The sequence below is a fragment of the Aquarana catesbeiana genome, linkage group LG03, assembly GCF_042186555.1.
Source record: "Aquarana catesbeiana isolate 2022-GZ linkage group LG03, ASM4218655v1, whole genome shotgun sequence".
NCBI classification, from domain to species: Eukaryota; Metazoa; Chordata; class Amphibia; order Anura; family Ranidae; genus Aquarana; species Aquarana catesbeiana.
The window spans coordinates 110,897,237-110,919,298 of NC_133326.1; the positions used below are offsets into that span (position 1 = coordinate 110,897,237).

The 22,062-nt window shown below is 42.0% G+C and overlaps 1 protein-coding gene across 1 annotated transcript in view; it reads left to right on the forward strand.

The window, feature by feature from the left end:
• The window catches only part of LOC141131560 (uncharacterized), an 81,700-nt gene extending 59,985 nt beyond the window's left edge, over positions 1-21,715 (forward strand). The window contains exons 17-23 of the mRNA XM_073618965.1: positions 2,928-2,982; positions 5,640-5,786; positions 5,854-6,033; positions 9,875-10,017; positions 13,139-13,220; positions 18,149-18,294; positions 19,140-21,715. Coding sequence (XP_073475066.1) covers positions 2,928-2,982; positions 5,640-5,786; positions 5,854-6,033; positions 9,875-10,017; positions 13,139-13,220; positions 18,149-18,294; positions 19,140-19,242 — 856 coding nt within the window. The 3' untranslated portion in view covers positions 19,243-21,715. The remainder of the gene's footprint in view (positions 1-2,927; positions 2,983-5,639; positions 5,787-5,853; positions 6,034-9,874; positions 10,018-13,138; positions 13,221-18,148; positions 18,295-19,139) is intronic.
• Positions 21,716-22,062: the final 347 nt, after the last annotated feature.

Below are 22,062 nucleotides of genomic sequence, written 5' to 3' on the forward strand. Positions count from 1 at the left end.
TTCAGGTTAGGTTTCCATAGCAACGGCAGTTTCAGAGGAAGTTGCCGCCCCTTCCCAGAAGACATTGGAAACAGGAAATGATGCGATGGGCCGCGGCCAGGGAGGAGGAAGTGAAAAATGAATACAGCAGATATACAGTAGGTGCTGAGAAAAAAAATTTAAAAAATATCCAATTTGTTTACAGTGCACAGTTTAGTGAGGGATGCTGAAGAGTTGTAAAAGTGGGTGGAACTCCACTTTAAGATGTAATTTCAGATTTAATTAAGTGTTATTCACTCACCAGTATGTCATTTTCTAGCTATTCATTTTCAGGTGTCACAGTATTTTTACTGTTGATATTTTAATAGCTATGTTTATGTATCATTGTTTTATGATGATAAATTGATTGTTATACTTGTCTGTGGATACCCATTCACAGGGTTATTCTAAAACAGTTTTAGAAGATCATCAGTTATATTGTGATGGATAGGTAATTTGCATTACATTTTTAGTAATTTTGCTATTTATTATCCTTCATATGACCTTTTTACTTACCTATAATGTATATGACTGATTTACTATGTTTAGACCTACTCAAAAATAGCTGAACAGCTACTTCGGGGGCTAAGCAAATATGCCATTTTAGAACTTCCGGTTTCGGCATTATAGTAGTACCAATCCACACCTGTGATTGGGAGGGCTGGGCAAGGCTACTTAAAGATGGCTGACGTCACCACTAGAGGACCCCTTGATAACATCCTATTGGATGAAAGGTGTCAGAGTGGAGTTTCTGGTGCAGAGATCAGGCTGCTGCTCGATCCCAGGTTAGAAGCGGCTTCCTATGCAAATTTATCTCACTTTACATGCACCATGATGTTTTTATTTAGACATTAATAAAATACTACACTATAGGAGATCTTTCTTGGCTCGTGGTGAGCTTTGTTTGCCCTAGCTGGAGTGTGTCAGAAGGAGCTACTTGATACGGGCCGCTGCATTTACACCCGAGGGGTGTCCTATATACCAATGTTTCTCAACTCCAGTCCTCAAGTACCCCCAAAAGGTCATGTTTTCAGGCCTTCCATTATTTTGCACAGGTGATTTGATCAGTTTCACTGTCTTAGTAATTACCACAGCCGTTTCTGGACTTTTTATTTTTATTTCAAGGACTTTATTGAATGATTTTATTGTACCTGTTGTTGGCGCTACACTTTATTTGCATATATATATATATATATATATATATATATACTGGTTGGTTATACTACCTGATTGTGCTAGCAGTCTCATATATTTTTGATTTCTTTTTCACAGTGCAGATATTCACTTTTTTATTTGAACTGTCACATTTGCTGTCAAACCATCAAATGACTGGTGTCATAACTGATCACATGTGCAGCACTATAGCAGTTGAAGACCAAACAGAAGCAGCTTCTTTGACTGTAAAGGATAGATGGGTTTAATTCTGCTTTAAAGAGGAAGTAAACCCTGGTGGGTTTTACTTCCTCTTTATTTCCCTGCAAAGATAAAGCATAATGGGCTACTATGCATCACTTACCTGACAAACTGTCGCATGCGCGCGGGAGCTGCCAGTCACGGCATGACCCCTAATGGAATTGGCATGATGTGCTCTTTCTAAAGGGCGCATGCGCCGATAACATCGGCGATCGTCTTTTTAGTAAATATCTCCTAAACTGTGGAGGTTTAGGAGATATTTCACGCACCTACAGGTAAGCCTTAATATAGGCTTACCTGTAGGTAAAAGTGGTTGTACAGGGTGTACAACCACTTTAAGGCTGTCAGCAGATCAGCCTCTACAAATATGGCACTGCCTAAAAATGGAGAGCAGATGAGCATGTGGAGAGCAAATGAGCATGTGCAGAGCAGGTGAGACAGTGTATTACTGGGTTTTAAACAGTATAGGCATTTATTTTTAATGTTTTACATGGATATACCTTCAACAGGGGCCAGCCAGAAGTAATCTAGCAGGACTTGATTTCTGACTAAACTTCCACATAAAATAATAGAATAGCAAATACCGTATATACTCGAGTATAGGTCGATCCGAATATAAGCCAAAGCCCCTAATTTACCAAAAAATGGGAAAAACGTATTGACCCGAGTATAAGCCGAGGGTGAGAAATGCAGCACCTACTGTAAGTGGAAAAAAAGCCTCAACAATGCCCATCTGCAGCTGCATGCCTCCCTGTGTCCTGTGCATGTGTCCCTGTGCCCTGTGCATGTGTCCTGTGCAGCCTACCTGTGTCCTGTGCATGTGTCACCTACCTGTGTCCTATGGATGTGTCACCTACCTGTGTTCAGTGCATGTGTCACCTACCTGTGTCCTGTGCATGTGTCCTGTGCATGTGTCACCTACCTGTGTCCTGTGCATGTGTCCTGTGCATGTGTCACCTACCTGTGTCCTGTGCATGTGTCACCTACCTGTGTCCTGTGCATGTGTCCCTGTGGCGATCTGCATCCTCCGTGTGCCGCTCTGCATCCACCAATCAGCGTGTGATAACATTCGGCAGCCAATCCACTGTTCAAAAGCCTTGTCTGCTACTCGTCTATAATAAGCAGAACACTCCATTTCCCAGCATTCAGCGGTCAGCCTATCACGGACTTCCTCTCATCCTCATACCATGGACGAGGATAAGAGGGTGTCCATGATAGGCTGAACGCTGAATGCTGGGAAATGGAGTGTTCTGGCTATCATAGACGAGGAGGCGCGGCTTTTGAACAGTGGAATGGCCGCCGTCTGTCTGCATGACACGCTGATCATGCAGACAGACGGCGATGACTCGAGTATAAGCCGAGGGGGGCACTTTCAGCCCCAAAAAAAGGGCTGAAAATCTCGGCTTATACTCAAATATATACGGTACATTTATTTTATTTTTTTATGCACTCATGTATATGTAAAAGAGTCTGTTATTCTCTTCCAAAACTTTTAGCCGTTTGCTGGTAAGAAACACAGAAGCTGGTGACCAACACTCCATAGGTAATCCAGTAAGTAAGCAAATTAGAAATTGCTTGCAAATTGTCAGTGATGCATTGTAGATAAATATAAAAGCCAAAAGCTTTTTTTTTAGCATAAGCCAATCTTGTGATTTACACTGGAAAATTTCAGTGCTGAGAAAAACATTAACAGCATATGTATGATTTAGCTCATACACTTAATCTACATTTTAACCATCCCCTCACTGCGCAGTGCGCACCTCCAAATTAACATGGTGGCCATAGCAGATCACTTTTCATATGGGTGGTAGACCCTATTGCCCACGAGAGTGAGCCTTAAAAGTGTATAGCAAACTCTTACATAAAGATATAGAAAAAATTATAGTATACACTGCACTACATACATCTTGGCTTACTTTTGGTGTTATAAGAGTCACAATCCATACTAAATATAGGCAGCAAGTGAAAATGATTTACCTCCTTGGTTTCTCATATATTGATGCAACAAATAGTCTTAAAAATGGATACAATACCAAAATGTTATAGCTAAGATTGTGATCCTCCTCTGTAATGCACTTTCCGCGGTTTACCCCGTGGCTTATATTTGTACCCTCTTAGGCACATCTTTCATACAAAGGAGACAGGTAGGTATTTTAAATCAAGCAGCACTGATGTGAGATCAGAGACAAATATTAGTCTTCATGAGAAATCATTGGAATCTACATTCAGTATAGTCACTCTTTTGGATCTCATTTTGGATGCTCTTGGATGCTCTCAGTATAGTCACTCTTTTGGATGCTGACCTCTTCAGTCATTTGAGCCCCCTGTCTGCAGACTTCTCCTACAGTACGCTTAGAAAGTCATCCACGGCAACACCGGAGAAACATGAAAAGAGCCCAGAGTGGTTTTCAGACTTCTGGCATATTGCATAGACAGGAAGCTCACCCTACTTCCGCCTGGTTCAGCAGTACTATTACCGGTTCAGCCTTATAGGGCGTACACACGGTCGGACTTTGTTCGGACATTCCGACAACAAAATCCTAGGATTTTTTTCCGACGGATGTTGGCTCAAACTTGTCTTGCATACACACGGTCACACAAAGTTGTCGGAAAATCCGATCGTTCTAAACGCGGTGACGTAAAACATGTACGTCGGGACTATAAACGGGGCAGTGGCCAATAGCTTTCATCTCTTTATTTATTCTGAGCATGCGTGGCACTTTGTCCGTCGGATTTGTGTACACACGATCGGAATTTCCGACAACGGATTTTGTTGTCGGAAAATTTTATCTCCTGCTCTCCAACTTTGTGTGTCGGAACATCCGATGGAAAATGTCCGATGGAGCCCACACACGGTCGGAATTTCCGACAACACGCTCCGATCTGACATTTTCCATCGGAAAATCCGACCGTGTGTACGGGGCATTAGAGTGTTTATGATCTTCTTCCTGCTGATTAGGCAGAGAAAAGTATATTGATTCCTTGTCCAGTGAACAAACTGAAGGTGTATCTGTGACATTAGAAGCTGCAGTGCTGAACCAGATGTGTCACCTGTCTGACTGTGCAGTGTGGCAGAAGTGCATTAATCGCAAAACTTGCTGTGCAAAATTACAAATAATTTGCCAATAAAACTGTAAATATTTATGCATTAAAACTCTGTATTTATCAATTTGCCTAAAGCAGTGTTTCTCAACCATTTTTCAGTCGAGGCACCCTTTAAAATTATAGACAGTCTCAAGGCACCCTTTAAAATGATGGACAGTCTCAAGGCACCCCATTCTAAAATGTAAAAAACTATTCTAATAGCTTTACACAATGCAGCAACATCCACACGTAGGACACCAATGTTAGAGGAGATTTATTCTTGCAAAAAAAATACACTTTTGCACACTGGTACTGACTAGTATTCCACTGTTTCTCTTCTCCCTCAATTTTTCCCCATCAGTCAGCTAATGTTACCCCAGTGCTGAGGGAGAGGGGCACAGGTGGGTCAAACAAAGATGCTGTGGAGGAACAGAAAGCATCCTTATTAACTGATGATGTAATTGGTTGTTAGGATGCCAGTGTCTAGAAAGTCGTAATGGTGCATAATGAAAACCTGTGGCTTTGTGTAACTAAAAGGCAGGCTTGAACCACCTGCTGGCTCGTATACAATTTTTGATACATTTTTAGGCATTTTGCCAAGGCACCCCCTGAAGAAACCTCAAGGAACCCTGGTTGAAAGGGTGACTCTAAGATGCTCATACAAGTCTCATAATTCCCTAAATTTAGACCTTTATGGCTGAAAAGCATACTTGCGATGCTGGTAGGCAATGATGTTGTATACTATAATTTTGTGTAGCTGAAGTTCTGTGTATAACCAAAACTGATATGATCTCTGTGGTGGCTAGTGCTGTCCATATAGATTTAGATCAATCAGTAGACAACTGGAGTTTCAGAATTCACAGTATTATGTATGTGTAAGAACATAAGACAGAAACTCAGACTTTCAGACTTCCAGTGGCAAAGCCTACTAGAAAGAAATGTTGGTGTTTAAGTATCTTTGCATGGTTCCTTGATTTAGTATTAGAATAATATAATACATTAAAAAGCATGATAAATAAAATAGCAATGCTAAAATCTGTTTTTGAGAAGCATGGCTCTATTTTCTAGCTTTAGATGCTACACAAATGTATTAATTTACTAAATCTTTTCATTTTTGTGCATAGAGCAGAATTCCACCACCGGTACAACGCCAGTGCAACTCAGCCAGTACACTTCAAGCTTCAATATTTACCCATCTTGATGAAGAGCACAACAGACGAGTATTGCAGCGGTCAAGTGACCAGGGCAAGATACCACTTCATGTATACCAGGTGAGTTTGTCAAGGTGTGGCATGCATAATGTATGAAATCCATTGTGCTCAACTCTATTTTTTACAGGAGGCCATTAGAGCAATGTCAGAGTACCGTAGACTGCGCCAGGAGCGGCTGCGTTCCCTAGCTTCAGGATATGTGCAATATATTTCCTGGAACACAGCTGAGAACCACTTACAAAGACAGTGTCTTATGAGACCACACATCATACCTGCCTTGTCCAAGATAAAAGTACTGAAACACCAGGTAGGATTGCTTAGCTTGCTCTCAGATATTAAAGTTCAACTTCAACTAACTTTTTTTTTCTTTTATTTTATACTTTTTGGCACGCTATCATATTTTTATTGCTATCTGTGCTCCCACTGGGGAGATTTATTATCACTTTCGGGTTGTCCAGGTGTCACAAGGACAGGAAGTAATGGCATATTACTGACAGGGACAGAGGCATCAATAGAAGTAAAAACAAAATTGTATACTGTATATACCAGCTCTATATCAAATATAAACATCGTGAATACAGTGCCAAAAATGTGTAAAGTACAATATTAATTCCCATAAAAACAATACACAGAAATATCATTGGTGATTAAAAGTCTTTTAAGTCTGAGTTCAACTTCACAACTATATTTCCACCTTTGTGCTCTGTGTAGTATAAATAAATGAAAGGCTGGCTGGATTCCCATGACCCCTTATAACTTATGCCGCGTACACACGAGCGGACTTCTCGTCGGACTGAAATCCGAAGGACTTTTCGACGGAGTTCCGATGGAGTTCCGATGAAACGGACTTGCCTACAAACGATCCCACCAAAGTCTGATCGTTTCGAACGTGATGACGTACAATCGGACTAGAGAAGGAAGTTCAATAGCCAGTAGCCAATAGCTGCCCTTGCGTCGTTTTTGGTCCGTCGGACTAGCATACAGACGAACGTTTTTTTCAATAGGAATCGAGTCCGTCGGAAAGATTTGAAATGTTCTATTTCTAAGGTCCGTCAGATTTTTCGACAGAAAAGGTCTGATGAAGCCCACACACGATCGGAATGTCCGACGGATTTGTTCCGTCGGACCTTTGATGCCGAAAAGTCCGGTCGTGTGTACATGGCATAAGTGAGTCATAAAACGCTTTTCACAAATGAATGTATTTAGCAGGACATCAGAACTTTCCCTCTCAGTCAGGGCCTATTGGTCCAGTATAAGTAGGGTTACACATTTTTTTCCCACTCCTCTCCTCTCTTACTTCAAATGCAGTCCCAGATTATCTTGAATACCCCTCAGCTCGGACTGGCATTAAAAAACAAATATCTTCATAGTGTAGTATGTATAAGATCCAAAATATCTAACTCAAGTAATATTACACTCACATAGCAATAGACATAGCGCCTTCCTAGAATCTCAACACTATATATAAATAAAAGGCTCACCAAACTTTCATGACTTCTTATATATCAGCAAATTTTTAATTGTTTTGCTTAATGTGTCTAACTGTCCCTGTGACACCCATACTCTCTCATGTCTTGTCCTGGTATCATCTGGACAAGTGGTCGCCAACCTTTCGGACCTCACGGACCACTAAACTTACAATTTTGAATCCCGCAGACCACTAACATGAATTTTACCTGCCTTATACACACAATGATCTGGCTCTCTGCCCCCTCCCCCCGAATCACACTGCTGCCTTATACATACATTACTCTGGCTCTCTGCCCCCTGCCCCTGCATTCTGTATTACACTGCTGCCTTACACAGACTCATAATTGGATCTCACCTCTTAATCCAGCCACGTGCTCAAGCTCTGTGCTCCCTCCCACAGTGTATGATCAGTGCTGCCATTGGAAGTCCCCTTCTTCCTCACCTCCTGCTCTCTGCACTACTCCCGGCACCTCCCTCTGAGTTCACAGGAGCCGTAACTACAGGGGAGGCATCGGGTATCAATGCGTGCTGACAGCATTAAGTGTCAGCTTGCATTGAGAACAACATCCACCACAGTGTTGATTTGTGGCAGAGCCCCTGCGGACCACCAAAATATTCTCGGACCACTGGTTGGCAACCGCTGATCTGGACAAAAGGTAATGATACAAACAGCTTTATAGATGTTTTGACCTTTATCAAAAACTACAAAAAATGTTTAGGCTGGAATTGAGTTATAAAGTAAATATTTCAACTGTTATATCTGCATTATGTTGTTAATGGCACCCATAACAAGACTATGTTATATTTTTGGTGCTGGGAATCTGGTTTAGGACATTTGGAAGTTTCAACACTAAGTGCCCATGCCCCATTTACATCTTGGATTTATTGTTACCATAGCACCCTCTAACTTTAACACTTAACCTATCTTAGAAAATTATTCCTTAAAGCCCAACTATAGGAAAAAATGTAATTTAAAAAGTGCATTGTGCATAAATTACTTTACATCTCCGTCTTGACTCCAGACATCTATTTCTAAACCATCCGGCAGTCTAATGGATTAAAGTCAAAGTTTCCTGTATAAGCCAAGCTAATTTCTACCCTGGGGACCTTGGTTTTTATCTTTTTTGGACACAGGTCCCCTCACCACCTCCATGGGTTCACCTGGCCCCTGCCGCCTAATTTTTTTTCATACCAGCAGTTAGTTAGAGGCAGGGAGGGGTTGGAAAGGGGAGTTGCTAATATCCTGGAGCAATGTTTTAACCTATCACTTAAAGTATATCTAAACTCAAAACCGAAAATGTAATATATTGTAGCTTACCATATCATGGAGTGGCAGCAGTTGTTTAATTATTTTTCAGGCTTTTTTCCCTTTATTTTCACCATATGATTCCGCCAGCGACATACTTCCTGTCCTATAATGACAAAATGTACTCAGTGCACTGTATCTATGGAGAAGTAGCATTGTCACTTTAGGATAGGGCTATGTAAACCTCTGCCTTTCCTTTTCTTTATAAAGCGACGGGATTCTGTATTCTACAGAAATAGATGGGGACAATTTAGCTGCTAAGGTTATAGCACAGGCAGCGCGCATAGAAAGTTTGTTGAAAACATTTCTGGTGGGATCAATGGTATTTTAACAAACTAAAAGGAACCAAATAGGAAAGCTCATTGTTAGGATACAGTACACACCCGTTAACACACTAACCCCTAACCTAACTTTGAATATGAACTCTTAACCATAAATCTCTTAATTCTGAAAATGATTTCCAACTTAAACTATTAATCCTATACCACCCCAATTTTATCTCTTAGGGGAGTTTCACACTGATCCACTGCGCTTTGGCCAAAATGTAACGTACCTACCCACAGTTCATGTGTGTGTTTGTTTCACTGTTCCATTGTCTTCTCTTATGTTCTGTGGCTCTGGTGCACTTTCTGAATGCACACCAAAAACCTTGCATGCAGAAAATGCACCCAAACCATGGGATGTAATAGGAAAGCACAGCTAATCCGCACAAAAAAACATGGGTATACTGCGCTGCGGCTAAAGTGCAGTAGATCAGTGTGAAGCCGCCTGAGACCTTCCCTGAACCTTTAACTTAGTCAACCTCAAAAACAGAACTGTCAGGCTGATACATAGTTCTGAGATTAGCACTTATCATTGCTCGATGATTACACTCATTATTTAGAACTGGTATTGTTGTCTAGCCATCACCCCAGATCAGCTCAATGATCACCTTTATTTTGCTCATGCCCACATTTGACATTTTGTGCCCCTTTCTGGACTAAGGAAATATATTACAAACCTGCTAAAATCAGAACTTTGTGGTGATGACCATCTGTGTGGTAATACTCTGCTGTACTTTTGATGACCATTTTGCTCCAATTTTGTGCTTTTACTGTTTTCTGGCCTCTGTGCTCCAGTTCTGTGATTTGCTGTTTGAAGACCACTGTGCTCCAATTCTGTGCTATACTGTTTGGTGACCATTTTGCTCCAGTTCTGTGCTATACTGTTTGGTGACAATTTTGCTCCAATTCTGTGCTAACTGTTTGGTGACCATTGTGTTCCAATTCTGTGCTTTGCTGTTTGATGACCACTGTGCTCCAATTCTGTGCTTTTCTGTTTGGTGGCCACTGCGCTCCAGATCTGTGATATATGTTTGGTATACATGTTGTAGGTTTTCCTCCGCTGGAAAAAAAAGAGAGAGCAGAGTCAAGAGGAGAAGCTGAATCTGTCTATATCCCTCCACCAGATCTTACAAGGAGTTCAGGAGGACAGTGGGATTTTTCTGATAAAACCTGTTCTGTCATGGTCTGGAAGGTAAAAGAAAGTTATGCTGAAATATTAGATTACAACCAGGGGTGGACTGACAACTCATGGGGCCCCCTGGCAATAGGAGATTATGGGGCCCCCGGGCAATAGGAGAAGTTTATGGGGCCCCCGGGCAATAGGAGATTATGGGGCCACACAGTATACACACACACACACACACACACATACAGTATATACACACAGACACACAATATACACACACAGTATACACACACAGAATACACATACACACACTGAAAAGGTACTGAAGAGGCGGGGCAGCTATAATCTTGGGATTTAAAAAAAAACACAGATTTTTACATACTGTCCCTGGTTTTATTGAGGCTGACAACCCTGATGGGGCCCCTTAGTGGCATGGGGCCCTCGGGCAGTGCCCGAGTACCCGAATGGTCAGTCCGCCCCTGATTACAACAATTTATAACATGTTCATAATTAATTATTTAAAAATGTTCTGTGTGGTATGGAGTGTTGCAAAAAGTAATGAAACATTCAGGGAAGGGGGACTTTTTTATACTGTATTGAAACCATTATAGTTTTATTAATAAATATTATTATCAATGATCAGGAATACAAGAATAACCATCATTCTTTCAATGTTTATTAAAAAAGCCTCAAAGTTTTATTCAATAGCGTTTAAATGTCTGGAATTCCTGTACTGAAGTGAATGCAATGCCAAGTACACACGATTGGACTTTCTGGCATACTTGGTCCGGCAGACTTTCCGACGGACTTTGTCCGCCAGGTGCGCCGGACTTAAAAACGGACGGACTTGCCCACACACGACCGGACTTTCCGGCGGGCTAAGTCCGCCCGTCTTTCCGACGGACTTTCGCCGGAGCTACGGCGGACTTTCAGAATGAACGGACTTGCCCACACACGGACAAGTCCGTTCGTTTTGAACGTGACTCAGGTACGACGGGACTAGAAAAGGAAGTCAATCTTGCCGCTTTTATCGGCGAGATTGACACCTTGCGAGCCCCGTCGCGGGTCATACCAGGCCCTTAGGTCTGGTATGGATTATAAAGGGAAGCCCCTACGCCGAAAAAACGGCGTGGGGTCCCCCCCTAAAATCCATACCAGACCCCGATCCGAGCACGCAGCCCGGCCGGTCAGGAAAGGGGGTGGGGACGAGCGAGCGCCCCCCCCCTCCTGAATCGTACCAGGCCGCATGCCCTCAACATGGGGGGTGGGTGTTTGGGGGAGGGGGGCCCCGCAGGGCCCCCCCCAAAGCACCTTGTCCCCATGTTGATGAGGACAAGGGCCTCTTCCCGACAACCCTGGCCGTTGGTTGTCGGGGTCTGCGGGCGGGGGGCTTATCGGAATCCGGGAGCCCCCTATAATAAGAGGGCCCCCAGATCCCGGCCCCCCACCCTATGTGAATGAGTATGGGGTACATGGTACCCCTACTATTTACCTAGGGAAAAAGTGTCAATAATAAAACACACTACACAGGTTTTTAATATAATTTATTAAACAGCTCCAGGGGGGTCTTCCTCCGGCTTCGGGGGTCTTCCTCCGGCTTCCGGGGTCCCTCCGGTTCCTCTTCTCCCGGCGTCCGGTTGGTTCTTCTCCGCTCTCTCTGGCCTCTTCTCCCGGTGTTCCAGTTCTTCTGCCGACTCCTCCGCTGTCTTCATGCCGCTCTTTTGCCAGCGGAGGTCCAGACTTCTGGGCTTCTTGTCTTCTTCCCTCTTCTCTTCTCCAGATGTTGACACAACGGTCTGTCCGGCTGGACTGCTCTCTGAGCGCTCTGCTGTGACTTATATAGGCGGAGACCCCACCCCCTTATGACGTCACAGTCCCTGGGCATGCTGGGACTGTGACGTTTTAGGGGGCGTGGTCACCGGGTGATGCTGACCATGCCCCCTAAAACGTCACAGTCCCAGCATGCCCAGGGACTGTGACGGCATAAGGGGTCGGGGTCTCCGCCTATATAAGTCACAACGGAGCGCTCAGAGAGCAGTCCAGCCCAAGGGAGCGTCGTGTCAACATCTGGGGAAGAGAAGAGGGAAGAAGACAAGAAGCCCAGAAGTCCGGACCTCCGCTGGCAAAAGAGCGGCATGAAGACAGCGGAGGAGCCGGCAGAAGAACTGGAACACCGGGAGAAGAGGCCAGAGAGAGCGGAGAACCAACCGGACGCCGGGAGAAGAGGAACCGGAGGGACCCCCGAAGCCGGAAGAAGACCCCCAAAGTAGGAGGAAGATCCCCGAAGCCGGAGGAAGACCCCCCGGAGCTGTTTAATAAATTATTTTAAAAACCTGTGTAGTGTGTTTTATTATTGACACTTTTTCCTTAGGTGAATGGGTAGGGGTACCATGTACCCCATACTCATTCACATAGGGTGGGGGGCCGGGATCTGGGGGCCCTCTTATTATAGGGGGCTCCCGGATTCCGATAAGCACCCCGCCCGCAGACCCTGACAACCAATGGCCAGGGTTGTCGGGAAGAGGCCCTTGTCCTCATCAACATGGGGACAAGGTGCTTTGGGGGAGGGGGGCCCCCCTCCCCCCAAAGCACCCACCCCCCATGTTGAGGGCATGCGGTCTGGTATGGTTCAGGGGGGGGGGCGCTCGCTCGTCCCCACCCCCTTTCCTGACCGGCCGGGCTGCGTGCTCGGATTGGGGTCTGGTATGGATTTTAGGGGGGACCCCAGGACGTTTTTTCGGCGTAGGGGGTTCCCTTTAAAATCCATACCAGACCTAAGGGCCTGGTATGCCCCATTCTCGCCGCAATATGCAATACCCTGGCCTTGCGTCGTATCTGGTCCGTTGGACCAGCATACAGACGAGCGGGCTTTCCGTCGGACCAGCACACAGACGAGCGGACTTTCCGTCAGAAACTGAGTCCGACGGAAAGATTTAAAACATGTTTCAAATCTAGGTGCGGCGGACTTTTGGAAAAAAGTCAGCCGGAAAAGTCCGCCAGAGCCTACACAGAGTCTGATTGTCCGGCGGACTCTGGCCTGCCGGACCAAGTATGCCGGAAAGTCCGCTTGTGTGTGCGCGGCATAAGTCTGACCCATCTCTAATTACTGGATCTGCACTCTATGTGAATTTTAAATGAATTACCTGATTTTAATGATCCATCAAACAGTTTATATTTTTATTTATAGATCATCGATGCAGAAGGGTCATTCGCAAATTCTGCCACATTATAGACCTTTTCAGAGGAGTAGGTTCCCACCCCTTGACCAGGTAACAACAACAAAGTTTATCTTTTTTTATTTAAATTCTTAATTAAATTATACAAGACATGGTCTTGCAACATATAATCTTTCATATGTTATTCATCATTTACCCTTGTAAACCAATGTGTGAGCAAGGGATGTGTGGATTGTTTCCAGAAACATTGGATGCAGGTTGCATTAGGAAGGTACTGTAAATCAATAAAGATTTTTTGAGAAGATGACTGTATGCACCCTACACTACTAAATAATAATCCACTCAAAATGTGATAAGGTGATATGAGTTGCTATCACTAAAATGCGTTATTGCATCACAAAACAGAAAATACCAAACAATATAGTGCAGCTCTCAGATTAGAAATCAAAAAGTGCCCGTATACCACAATGCATATAAAATACATGTGTTAATACATAATGTGTTACTATCCACAATATAGTGCAACAATCAAAATATAAAAAAAAAAGATGCACCACCACCATAACGCATGTAAAAAACACATGCGTAAGCATACACTGTGTTTCTGCCCACTCAACAATATCTGAAATCATAAAATATACAATAGTGTATTGCAAATAATAAAGTATCCAAAAATTATTTAGAAATATGTGTAATTAAAGCGGGGTTCCACCCAAATTTTGAACAATATCTGTATGTATTCTCTTCCTTGCCTAGATGCTGAAATGCCGTTTAAAAAAATTTAAATCGCTGTAATTACCTTTTATTTTTCTATTCTTCTTTGCACTTCCTGGTTCTCCTCCCGTGGGAGTAGGCGTGTTTCTAGCCTCTCCCAGACTCCTGGGAGCTAGTCTCAGGCTTCCCAGGATGCCACTGAGCATGTGCGGGAACGAGCGGTGAATGCTGGGAGCACAGCATTCACCACATCCAGGAAATAAATGCTTGTGGGCTTCAAATGCCCACAATGAAGATGGAAACCGCCTGCTGTGATTAATATAAGTTATTCTTTCTGATGAAATCTGACACAGGCGGACATATTACACACAATATGTGAGTATGTAATGCTGAGAAGAAAAGTTTGTGAATGAACTCAAAAAAAAAAAAAAACGATAGATAGGTGGACCCCCGCTTTAATCTATACAATGTAATATATGAAGTCCTTTGTGTTCATAAAATAGCAGTCTTCATAGTGTCTTGTAATAATCATTTCATGCAAAGTGCAGATCACGACCACCACCATGCACAACAGGTGTGCCCTCATCTTAAATGGTGGACCCCACTTATCATACAACAGAAGGTCAAACAGCTCTTGGGTTTAAAAAGGGAAGCTCTCCAGATTTCCTTTTTAGGCTCCTTGCATTCATAATTTCTCCAAGTGATCTCTGTGTTCCGACATTTAGGCATGGTTCACACCATGGTGCAGAGACATCACTTTTTCTGCACACGTTCTGCAAGGGCTCAAAAAAAAAACAGTGGTTCTCTAGGTGCCCTGCTCACATTACAACGTGCAGATTTTTTTCTGCTCAGAAATCTCCAATGTCTATGCAGTTTTCTGCAAAGGAAAAAAACTGACATGGCATCAACATTGATGTGAACAGGGCACATAACTGACAGGCATGGAAACTGATGTCAACGTTGAGGGAAACTGATGTAAACTCATGTGACGGAACCGCTTGTGCCCCCCCGACTAGGTGCTTTTGTACGCCACACAGCGCCTCCTGTCCTCTAAATTCTGAGCAGATCGAGAGCTAATACCAGCCCTTTTTACCCCAAACATTGTACACAGACAAGATGTGAGGTAAAAATCAAAGGAATGACTTTTATTGAAACTCAGACAGATACTTTATACCCTACAGGAGGACATTCCCCTCCTGATTAGATTTCTCTAAAAATACAAACTGTACAGAGGAATATAATGACCATAGCTAAACAACAACCAACATATACTATAAACATGAAGTTAATTAAACAACTAGCCACCTGGACAATGTTATGCATGATCAGATATCCCCATCTTAGGCCAGACTTCTCGGCCCCAAGGTCACAACAAAGTACATTACACATCACACAATAGTTTGCTAGCAGACAGACAATAAGTGAGTTCATTAGCACAATTAACAGTACAAACAGTGATCTTCCCCTTCTCAGACCAGTAGGCAACAGAAGACTCAGAGCTTTCCAGATCTCATTAATCAGCTTTCTTTTCACATACATCTGTTTACTGAATTTCAGGTTGGCAGAGACCATCATGGCTTCCTTAATTGCTAAATGTAATAATTTCATTTTGCATTATGTAACAGAACATCTTCCTAAACGCTTGTAACTCCCTTAAATGCCAGGGCCTATAGTCAATAGGCAAGAGGCTAGCCTTCAGTCCCCTCCAGAAGCCTCTCTCCCAGGTGAGTCTCTCACAACTTATGTCTCTGCAAGTGAAATCTGTGCAGTTTCCCCATCAGTTTTCATGCATGTATGGTGTAACGAGCCCCTAGGGATGAAAATAAGCCACCATAATGTGAACCAATTTAATTATTTTCTATTAAATATTAAAAATGCACTTACAAATATCATATAAAATACATACATCGGCTAACATTCATACTGGCTATAAAAACATAATCCAAGATGGTGGTCAGGTCCACTGTGCGTGATGACGTCACTGCTCCGCCCCATCTGATGTGTTGCGTCCCTCCGGACTTTCTCAAAGGATCAGAGAGATTTTTTGCATCTGAACTTCTGGATAGGCTTTAGAGGCAGATTTGTAAAAAAATAATATATTATTTAGCCAGCCAGCAACGGCTAGATACTTCCAAACTCTAATTCACGTTACATGATCTCAGGTGAGTGAGCCCCTGTGCGACAACACGTTTCGCTGGTCTGCTTCCTCAGGACACACATAGGGGTAAGTATAAAAAACAACATGCCTCACTTGCCTGAATATGAGTATGCATTCATACAAAGTCTCCCTGGGCGAGCACCAAAGTAACAGGAATGGGCAAGCAATATATATTTAAAGTCATCTGATATACTTAATTGAGCAGGAGCCAATACCGCACTAGGTTTGTTTGTTATTGTTTTTTTTTCTTTCGGACATGCTACAGATGTATGATATTAATGCTGGATGCAGCCCAATGGCCGGCTGGCACTGACTCCTGCGTGGGTCTAGTCCCAATGCTGTGGCAGGTTTAATTGTTGTTAATTGTTTGTATGTCTTATACTCAATAAAAAGATTTTCAAAAAAAAAAAAAGTCATCTGATATAATCAGAGAATTGATATTGAAAAAAGAGGCATTTACAAGGCACGCATAAGATAATCAGAGAATTGATATTGAAAAAAGAGGCATTTACAAGGCACACATAAGTTGTATTGAAGTAAAAAAACTGCATAGAAGAAATGGTAGCTCCCTAGGTTGTTATACGGCTGCACTGAATGGCCTTGGCAGGTCTGGGGACATGTGCGGTGTATCCTCGATAAATCAATTTCATATGCAATGATCCTTCACTTGAAGCTTTCCAACTGACATCAAGATATCATGATCTGGCTGCTGCTTCTCTCACAGCCAGTATTTGCTGATGCCCATATACTTTCTTCTATGCAGGTTTTTGTGTTCAATACAACTTATGTGTGCCTTGTAAATGCCTCTTTTTTTCAATATCAATTCTCTGATTATATCAGATGACTTGGAGTATATATTGCTTGGCCATTCTTGTCACTCTGGTGCCCGCCCAGGGAGACTTTGTATGCATGCGAACTCACATTCAGGCAAGTGAGGCCTGTTGTTTTTTTTACTTACCCCTATGTGTGTCCTGAGGAAGCAGACCAGCGAAACACATTGAGGCACAGGGGCTCACTCACCCGAGATCATGTAACATGAATTATAGTTTGGAAGTATCTAGCCGTTGCTGGTCGATTGTACATATATGTGTCTACATGTTTTTAAATGAAATTTTGGCTACTTTGCATATGTAAACTTCTTTTTCTATGTATAAATAAAATATATTTTTTTTACAAAAATACTATGGTCCAGTCTGCCTCTAAAGTCTGACTTAGTGGTTTTCTCTTTTTGGTTCAAATTTCAGTTTATGGATGTGGCTAAGGAGTGATCTTAATATTTTTATTGAACTTCTGGATAGGTATGATGTCGGTGAGCTTGTGAAAATGGGTGGTCACCTGCGATCAGAAATGCTGGATTTTGGGACAGCCCCAAAAAAATGTGCATCTCCTGCACTTATCCTATGTACCAGGAGAGATCCCTGACAGGAACACAGGTGTTCCGTACCACCTTGTCAGTAGTTTGTAATGAATTTCCTGGTATTTGTTGCTAATAGATGCGCAATGGGAGGAGTGAATCATGTGATCTATTTGCTCAGGAATTAAAGAGATGTGCAGGTCATGCTCCCCAAAAGTTAATATTTTTATCATTGTTAGATACCATGGTATACCTGCTACTGTGTTTAGTGTAGTTAAGAAGGTGTATATAATAGTAACAGATATATAAATGTAACAGCGCTGCTAATTAATTAATAAGTGAAGAATATAACAATCATATTTAAAATAAGACCCTCTTGCAGGGTCTTATAAGGAGGTGAGCGTGGTGGTGGGAGCACCTTAACAAGTGGTGTGGCATCACAGTGAAGCACAATCGTAAATTTATTACCCACAATTTTTTCACTTTAATAAGAAGATTCATTACTTTTATGTCACATTTGGACTTTTATTCAATTGTATGCACTGTTTAAATATGATTGTTATATTCTTCACTTAATTCATTAGCAGCGCTGTTAGATTTATATATCTGATTCTGTTTTTTTGTGGGAACACATAGGTGACAGCAGCAGCTATTTTCAATTTTTGTTTTATTTCATTTATTTAGTTTGCACTACTAGGTGACAGCGCACAGCTATTCTAATTATTTTGTTATGTAATAGTAATATTTGCCTTTTTGATTGTCATGTGTGAGTACAAGTTTGTTCTTCATTACCAGGATGGTATTTTGTGCTGTGGGAAAGCCCCACCATCCATGCCCAAGGAGTGGAAAACCACAAACACTGATACAGAAATACAACCAGTAGTCATCACCCCCAAACTGCTGGAGATGGATGTGCGCAGGTATTTGTGCAAGGAATGCAGGTGAGTGGTCAAGGTCAAAACCCTAATGTAATAATATGTCATTTAAATAGCAGAGCAAAGTTTCAGTCCACTTGGATATGAAAACGCATGGAACTGTGCATGGGACTATAGTTATTTGCAAATGTAAGTCTACAGCCTAATGGGTAAAGGCCTTGCTTTTTACATTGTAGATCTGTTAGGCCCCTTTCACACTGGGGTGGGGGGGGCGTCGGCGGTACAACAGCGCTATATTTAACGCTGCTGTACCGTCGTTCTTGCAGCGGTATTCGGCTGAATACCGGTGAATACACCGCTCCTTCACCGCTCCAAAAAAGCAGTTTGCAGGACTTTTTTCACCGCCCTGCCTGCGCACCGCTTCAGTGTGAAAGCCCTCGGGCTTTCACAATGAACAAACAGCGGAGGCTGTTTAAGGGGCGGTTTGCAGGCGGTATTTTTAGCGCAATACCGCCTGCAAACCGCCCCAGTGTGAAAGGGGTCTTAGTGATTATTAGGAGGTTAATGTTGCAACATAACCTTGTAACAAAACTATAAATGGAATGGAGACCTTGGCCTATTATTGCTTTATATGTCCTGATTTCTTTTCTATGTTTTTTACAGTCTGGGGTCTCCTGGATTTCTGTAAACATGAAGTACTTGCTTGTAGTGACCAATGAATTAAATTTTTTGTTCTCTGCCAAAATGGGGCAAGAAATCTGATTGGTCAGTATAAGTAAAATGTTCTTCAATTTTGTGGCGCACCTTTTTCTCCAGATTTTATGAACAGATCCTTTTGGTTTACACAGAACAGCTGAATGCTTATGACATTGCTGTTTGCTTCTGGAATAACACATATTTGTATTTTGCAGTGTGTCCCAGATACGCAGCTCTCCGGCTGGATTACTCCTCAGAACCCTCCCACTTCAAAAACTTGTCAGCATTAAGCAGACCTCTTCATTACCAGCAATGTGACTTGTGGACATTCAAGTGTGTGTGTGTTTTTTTTTTTCTTCAGATTTTTAATGTCAATATCTGTATAACGAATCCACACAAAAGGGTATAGCAACAATCAATGATCTGTTTATTATGGGAAAATTACTTAAAGTGGTATTAAACCCAAAAACAAAAATAGAATACATTGCATACGTCCTTAAATGTGGTGGCTGCATTGATTTTCTCTTTAAGGCTTTTTTCTTTATTTTTTACCTGTTGATTCAGCCAGTAACAGACTTCCTGTCTTATGCCCCGTACACACGGTCTGACTTTGTTCGGACATTCCGACAACAAAATCCTAGGATTTTTTCCGACGGATGTTGGATCAAACTTGTCTTGCATACACACGGTCACACAAAGTTGTTGGAAAATCTGATCGTTCTAAACGCGGTGACGTAAAACACGTACGTCGGGACTATAAACGGGGCAGTGGCCAATAGCTTTCATCTCTTTATTTATTCTGAGCATGCGTGGCACTTTGTCCATCGGATTTGTGTACACACGATCGGAATTTCCGACAATGGATTTTGTTGTTGGAAAATTTTATATCCTACTCTCAACCTTTATGTGTCGGAAAATCCGATGGAAAATGTGTGATGGAGCCTACACACGGTCGGAATTTCCGACAACAAGGTCCTATCACACATTTTCCGTCAGAAAATCCGACCGTGTGTACGGGGCATTAGAGTGTCTCCATTCTGGAAGGAGGAGTAACGGAGACACCTTTGGACAGCAGCTTTGACAGTCTGAGGACAGGATAGTGTGAAATGCACTAGCATGTTTAGATGGACTTGAATAACAAATTAAAGCCAAACTCCTGCTAGCACTTTTTAAGTAGGTATAGCAAAAGTTTTTTTCTTTTGGGATACAGGTTTTACATAAATGAATGAATTAGTTGCTAGGATGCAGGGTGGTCCTAGCAACCAGAGGATGACTGAATCAGTGAGGGCAGAAGACCCAGGAGAGGAAACTTACTGTGCTGGAGAATACAGGACAGCCAGGCAGAGAGAGGGCATGTGCCTTAGCTGCCACACACTGTGAATGGAATTTATGTACCAGAAAATCATCACTGTTCAGATAGAACTGTCACTCAGCCCAGGTCCAGACCACGATCATTTAGTGATTGCTACCATTGAAGTAACAGTAAGTAGGGACAACATTTTATAAAAAGCCACTAATGCTAATCAGTGCATAGCACATTAAAGCCTTCTTAAAACAGAAGGAATTCACATGTCTCATTCTAACACATATCTTAAAAGTGCAAAGATTATTCTTCATTTCAGAAGAGTGGGCAGAGCCATCCACAGCATTCCCTTGCGTTTAAATCGTTTTTATTAGTTTTACATAAGACAGTAATACACTTTAGTGAACATTTTTACATCACTGAAGTTATCAAGAACGGTTAAGGCATACAGTGATATCGAGTCGACACAACATCCTTTCAAGTTATAAACGGCCAAAAGCACATTTGGAACCATTAGTGTATAGTACAAATAAAGCCTAATGTACAATAGCAATTTATACCAAACTGCATACAGTTGTTTCAGGCTTTAGCCCGTCATCAGTGTAGTATATGGGAACCATGGCATCTATGGAGTAGGGTTTGGGACCCAATGAGACAATATATCCATATAAGTTGTGGAAAGAAAGGGACTAAAGGAATCAAAACGCCATCAATTCTAAAGACACTACAGTTATCCTTAGCACAGGAAGTCCGGAACAATGCCAGAAGATACTACATGTTGGGTTAAAATCTTCAAACTGTATCAAATACAGAGAGACCAGAACATAATCTTCTGTTTATAAAAATGTATCCTAATGTTCCAGACCAATGTTGCTGATTCAACACAGAAAAGGGTGTTCATTCTTCATCTGTTCTGGTCTTGCATGAAACTTCAGGACGTTTGAAATATTATCACAGGGATATTTAAAGAACCAACAGATTTCCCTATCGCAGAGGACCCTTCTTTTTTCTCTTACTTAACTTCCACAGATCCATCCTGCAGTACCTTCACAACACAGCCAAAGCTAAGATGGTGGGATCCCACACCCCTCTTAGTTGCTATGTGGCTAAATACATTTGAGGAAAAGAAAAGTATGAAAGACCATAAACCCTCCTCTCACAACACATGCAAAACATTTCACAAAACATGGTTCTATTTCAGATTTCACTTTCTCAGATGAGGGTGTATTACTTCCCATACCACCAAGCTGCAAAACAGCTTCTTTCGGCAGTCTGTACATTTTTTTGAATGCTAGAGGATTTTTAGGGTAAATTACGGTAAATATGTAGTATTTTTTTTTTTTTGTGATATACTGTATGTGTTGTTTTTATGATGATAACGTTCATGTGGGGTATGTGATGTGTTTTCTGTAAGCAGGCTGCATCTGCATTTCATTTTATGACTTTTTTTTGTAAAATGTTAATAAATTCTGATTCAAATATACTGTACTCACCTTGTTAACAGTATGTACACCTAAGATTTGTGTAACATGAACAGGGCAGGGTTCTCTATTGCAAAGGAAAGTGATGTATAGATGCGCTGACTTCAATTTACCAATCATATGCAAGCAAAGATCATTTTTTTTGTGTTTTCTCTGCACATGATTGTGCATTCTTTGCAAAGTCATTTTTCACTTAGCTTTACCTCATTCACTAAACTAAGATAAAATGTGACCCCACTATTAAAATGTTAATGCATATGCATCTTTACCAAATGTACTAGCAGTTTTACATAAAAATGAAATAAAAAGCTGCATGGTAAATTAACTGAAAAACTGAAATGTGTAATAACAGAA